Source organism: Xiphias gladius, chromosome 24 (genome assembly GCF_016859285.1).
Source record: "Xiphias gladius isolate SHS-SW01 ecotype Sanya breed wild chromosome 24, ASM1685928v1, whole genome shotgun sequence".
NCBI lineage: Eukaryota > Metazoa > Chordata > Actinopteri > Istiophoriformes > Xiphiidae > Xiphias > Xiphias gladius.
Window position 1 is genome coordinate 25,717,031 of NC_053423.1, and position 5,770 is coordinate 25,722,800.

General features: G+C 47.6%; 1 protein-coding gene across 1 annotated transcript; it reads left to right on the plus strand.

Annotated features, from left to right (window-relative positions):
* Window positions 1-1,659: 1,659 nt before the first annotated feature.
* mllt11 (MLLT11 transcription factor 7 cofactor) lies at window positions 1,660-5,098 on the plus strand. Its single transcript, XM_040122211.1, has 3 exons — window positions 1,660-1,785; window positions 3,685-3,857; window positions 4,267-5,098. The coding sequence occupies exons 2-3, from the start codon at window positions 3,693-3,695 to the stop codon at window positions 4,357-4,359; spliced, it is 258 nt and encodes an 85-aa protein (XP_039978145.1). The 5' UTR covers window positions 1,660-1,785; window positions 3,685-3,692; the 3' UTR covers window positions 4,360-5,098.
* Window positions 5,099-5,770: the final 672 nt, after the last annotated feature.

Here is a 5,770-nt window from a genome sequence, read left to right on the forward strand (position 1 = left end):
CAACACAACAGTCGCCTGTCACAGCCGCACGTCCTGCGCAGGGATACTCTGCGTCCTGTTGTCCCCCGAGTCAGGGAGCTGCTCCAGGTGGAGCTGCTTTCAGCTACGTCATAGACAGGGAGAGGGTTCAGTCCGCTGGTTCCCAACCTGGGGGTCGGGCCCCTCCAGAGGGCCACCAGGTGAACCTGACGGGTCGTCAGATGATTCTAGCGGAGGACAGAAGAAGAAAAATTCTGACTCCCTGAACCGGATTCAGTTTCTGGACTTTCCTCGGATGATCTTTAGTGAAATATTGGGTCATTGAACAGTGACTGATAAAGTTTAGAGGAGAAATTAACCGCAAACATGACGAGGACACACAACTACGCGCTGATTAAATAAAAGAAAACACAAAACAAAAAAGGCTGGAAACCTCGAATCAAAGTTTCTTTGTGTTGGAGTTGAATCGGAAAAGAAACCAGTAACTGCAGCTGTAAAATAAAAGTGTGAAGCAGTAGACGAGGAAACAACCAAAGTGGACGTAGCTCAGAGTTGTGCTGAAGTCCAGAACCAGAGGAAAGGGACTTAGTTCCTCTCCTCCACTGGGAACAACACGTCTCTGTGTCACTGGTCACATTTGATGGCATTTTGAATTCTAAACAGCGTTAAAGGGAAAATGAGGCGTCCTAACGTTTCAGATCAAACTGATCAGGTGTGTTTTGGCCTCAGGTAAAATCTGACACACCACGTCATCATCGTGCCATTTGATGATTTCCGTGTCTTCACTGAGTCAAACAGCGCCCCCTCTGACTGGCAGCGGGAACTGCAGCTGTAACAAGGACAAGAATTATCACACGAATCCGTAAATCACTTTTTATAGGATGCTTTTTGTTCGAGTTCATGATTGTTTATTTGTAAGTATTTTGATTATCGATTTGCCTTTGATTAACGCTGTTCTTTAGGAAGGACGACGATGGGGGATCCAGCCGGTACCGTCAAGTTTCCAGAGCGAGCAGGAGCACGACGGAAACCACGTCTCCAAAATAAAACGCATGCATGTCCGTGTGTGGATCAAAGAAAGACTCGGGTTGGACTTCAGATGGAGACACACTTGTTTTACAGGACACAGCGATGAGCTTGAAGCTCGATGCTGAACCACTGAATGCTTTCTGAACACCGCTGTGTACGTCTTTGTCCCATGTCTTCATTAATACCAACTACAACTTGTAGAGTAACAATATCTTGTAGGACATTTTTTTACATCATCTTTTAACTGATCTTGTGCTGTTTTTATTTTCTATTTTTTCTGATTATTTTACTTTTACTTGGAAGTGTTTCTTAATTTTTCTGTATCGATAAAGATCAATAAAGTATGAATATGGATTCTCTTATTGCTCGCCGTGCTCATAAGCTATTTCAGTAACTGATTAGTTCAGGTTTTACATTACTTTTTAGGGTGAATAGGTAAAATGTGTCCGTCGATCACAGAGACAAAGTAGAGTTTTTACAACTACAGCAGAGTTTATTCATGTGCGCTGATAAACAGACCAATAAACAATGAAACATGTCGTTTTTTTTCCTTTGCAGTCCTTTGTGTGATACAATCATCCATGCAAACACAAAACACAACTAACACCAACCGTGCGCCTGCTCTTATTTTGAAATCCGTACCAGGAAGTCTGGGTGTATATTCGGCTGACTTGACGCAGGCGCAGAGCTCATTTCACCTGCAGCGGCAGAGGCAGCGACCGGACCGTCTGCGACCAGAACCGAGAACAAAGACGAGCCGCGGCGGGAGTCGAGCAGGTAGAAAGCTCTTTGTTCTGCTGCGTGTGTCTCCGTTAACCGGGGAATCTGTGGCCGTAGTCTCGGTGAGGCCGGTGATGGTGGATCCCGCTGCTCGTTGCGAACCTGTAAAACGATTTTCCACCGAAATAAATGAAAAATGCGAACATCGGTGGTAAATGAGGCTGAGAACCGTCACCGATTCGTCGGGTGACAGTGGATTTATCAGGCGGAATCACCGGCTCCGTCTGAGCCCGGACACCGGGACAACGCCTCAAATGCAACCTGATTAATTCATCCTTTAATCACATCAGCGTATCGATAACAGGCGGAGAGAAAACCGATCCAAACACTTTTATCGAGATCCCTGTCCGGGCGTCGTCGTCCTCGGCCGCCGAGACTCGGGCCAACGCCTCAGGACCAGTCCCTCAGAATAAAAGCAGCCGAAAATAAAATCGATGAAAATGTGAATGTGGTTTGGCGGCAGGTGAACGCGTCAGCGCGAGGCGCTGAGACCGCTGAGGTTTATTTCAGTCTGTGGAGACACGATGACCCAGATTCCGTTTCAGACTCTCAGGAAAAATCCGGCACAATAAATATGTCTGATCTGACGCTAACCCGGGATATAACCGGGACTCAATCTGACCTGGATCCGTTTGGATCTTCCGTTTTAAAAATAAAAATCTATCACAGCATATAAATATTATGACATCATGAGAAACTCAACACGCGACAGCTGCAGTTACATCACATCGTCATAAAAACCACGTAACGTACGAAAATAAAACCTTCAACAGCAGACTCGGGCAAACTAGGACCAGTAATAATCAATAAACAATAATCGGTCAATAATAACCGAGTGTACGTTGGCTTCGAGTCAAACGGTAACGATGCGTATCGGCACTAGAGGGAAAGGATCTTCCAGAATGTACCAGCTGTGTCCACATGCGACAAACCGCATCAAACCGGGGGCGACATTAGTGCAGATCTGACTCAGACCGGGGGGGTCAAATCCGCGTGAAACCGATTCACTCATCGAAACCAGAATCTGCGGTCTGGCCCTTTAGCCCCGGCTGAGAGGCTTTCGGGGCCCGTTGGCGGCGCTATAAAAGGATGAGTCAGATGTAGAAGGGCTCGGCTGCGAATAGCGCGTGATTCAGCCGGTTTCTCTAGATGGACTGACGGGAGCCTTTAACCTAACTCTGCTGAGAGAGGTTCAGTCTGAGCCCAGGTCAGAGACTCGTGGCTCTTCCTGTGTCGGATGTTTTGACAGAATAAAGAGGAACGGATCCTGCGGCAGATCATCGCTAAGGTTTGGTTCAACAGCTCCGACGGAAATCCATCAGTTTCAAACGGCCCTTCCTCCAGGTGGAAGAGCCGTTTGAAGGTGAAGGATGAGTCGGAGCTTTTCCCTGTGCTCTGTTCTGGGACTGTGACAGGGGAGAGGAACGGGAGCCCACTGGTTCCACGCTGAAAGCTGAATTTCTGTGTCACACATCGGCCCGTATGAAGGCTGTCAGCTTTGTGGGAGCTACCACAATAAAACACGCGTTTCATTCATATGTGGCCGGTTTGTTCAGCTCAGCCGCGCTGGGTGTGTCCAGTGTAACCGATCCCAGCTGTAAACGGTCCGGTGAAGCAGCAGAAACTAAAAGTCGGATCAATCTGGAGACTCGACGGCTCCACGGGCTGAGGGTGAAAGTCACTCAGACTGTGAACAGAACCAGACTCCATAGAGAAATACCCAGATTTAGACTCAGACTTGTGACTGTACGTGCAGAATTAAGGTGTCACATCTGATTTGAGATTTACAGAATCGACAGAAAATTAGAGGCAACGAGTTGGATTCAACTCTCTGGTTCCAGGTGTGAATGTTTTCTAGCTTATCGGTTCTGACCCTAACCCTGTTCTTTGTTTCAGATTGAAAGATGATGAAGTCAAGCAGCCAATACGACTCTTTCCTCTTCTGGAGGCAGCCAATCCCGGCCCTCGACCTGTCAGAGCTGGAGGACCTGGGTTTGATCGACGGTCAGCCGGCCAATAGCAGCAAAGGAAAAGACAAGCTGTCCAAACTGAGGGGTCAGGACGAGGAGGTGAGAGGACAGCTGAGGGTCTGGTCTTGTCTCGGGCTCTGGGAGCAGGTGAACTCAGGTCCACCTGGCGCTCTGGGGTTAGTCTCGCACACTGTAGTTTATTGGGACTCAGTCCCACAGACAGCGTCAGCTTTCATGTCTGGCGATCCTGTCGGAGAGATGCCTGAGATCCTGAAACCGGTACCTGACCTGGTAACGCACAGGAACCGCGAAGCTTAGTCAGTGTCGCTAAAGCAGACTTTGTTCCGCTGCAGCAGGGGGCGCTGTGACCCACCCGTCGCCTCTGGTTCTGCTGATTTTACACGTTTTCAGGTCCAGGTCTGACGTAAAGATCCCGTCATGTTAAGAATACCTGGGGGGGATGTGGTCTGCTGTGGGCTGACAGAAATCACCTGTCTCTTCTCTGCAGGCCGAGCTGCTGGAGTTTTCCTCCTTTAACTACTGGAGAGCTCCCATCGCTGACGTGGACGCCCTGCTGGCCGACCTCAACCTGCTGCTCTGAAACCAGCCTGACCCCTGACCCCTGACCCCTGACCCCGGATCAGCCTCTGCAGGCCTCGACTCCTCCCCTCTGATCCTGCCTGATGCTTTTCCCTGGGAAACATTAACGGAACACATTTCTTTTTCAGGAAAGTCCCCAAAATAAGAGTCTGGTTTTCACACTAATAGTCCCGGACAGGGGTCTGCAGAGACTGGTCCTGGTTCAGAGTCAACCCCCAACAGCTTTGTGTTCACCCTCTGATCCTGAAGTAGGTTTTCTGAAAACACAACGACCGAACCATCTGCGTGAACATTTTTAGATTAAAGGGTCGTAGACTGAGGGGGTTCTGTTCCACGACCAGCTGTTAGACCAGGTCTGCATGTCGACTGATCTAAGACTGATTTTAAACCTCGTCCCAGACTTAGAATAAGAGACAACTTTCCACTTTGATTCCAAACAGTTGGGTGTGTGTGTCAATGAGGTCGAAAAAACATTTGCAACACTACGTCATTGTAGCGCACGGAGCGGCGTTCCATTCACAAACGAAATAAAGTTTGGAGACGTTATGAGAAAAGATCTGGTTAACAACGAGATCCTGATCCAGATCCAGATCCAAGACAGGAAGTGGAGGCCTCAGAACTCTGAGAGTCGTCCGGTTTCTACGTTTTCTTCAGCTAAAAACCGGGGCCCGATTTTCGTAGAAGTTTGCGTCTGTTCGCACAAGTGAAGACTTTTGATGTTTAATGGAACAAAACAAAAAGAAAAAAACAATGATATCGATGTTTAAGGTCATATTCACCTAATATAGGACGGACAAAAAAACCAAACACAATAAAACCCTACTAATAATAATAATAATGAACTGTGAGCGTTACCCAGTCCCTTTAGTTCCTCCACTGTCTCAAAGCACGGAAATGGGAGCCAGTTAAATCCCTTAATCCCATGATGCCTCTGGCTTGTCTGACCTTTGCTCATAATAATGAGATCTCCAAAAGTCTCCAAAAAAGTTTCCCCCTCTTGTGAATGTAACGCAGCTCGTAGTATCCGACCGTTTGTGATCAAGTAATTGAAGTTTAATCAGTTCCTTATTTCAGTACCTGAGACTCGGCTCTCGTGTCCTGTTGTGTCACATCGATGATTTTCTGATTTATTTATTAGACGCGTGAGAAGCCGTTGAGGTGGCGAGACAGGAGTCTGTCGGTTTCTTGTGTGTTTCCATCTGTGCCTTTTCTTTTATCCTGAGCTGCTTTGTTAACCGTCGCCATCCATCCTGATTTACTGACCTATTTATTTCTCATGCTGCTGTTTTATCGGTTCACTACGAGCAGGCCTCAAACCGGAGCCACACCAAGTAAAAAACACTGGATCGTTTTGTCCTGTCAGGATGTCCTGTACACCCAAACAACAATAAAAGAAAATGTCCTTTTTTCAT

Bases quoted from the DNA above. Each gene is read 5' to 3' on its own strand.
- mllt11 (XM_040122211.1), top strand. From the start codon at position 3,693: ATGATGAAGTCAAGCAGCCAATACGACTCTTTCCTCTTCTGGAGGCAG. The intron at 3,858-4,266 runs GTGAGAGGACAG...TCTTCTCTGCAG, and splicing joins TGAGGGGTCAGGACGAGGAG to GCCGAGCTGCTGGAGTTTTC.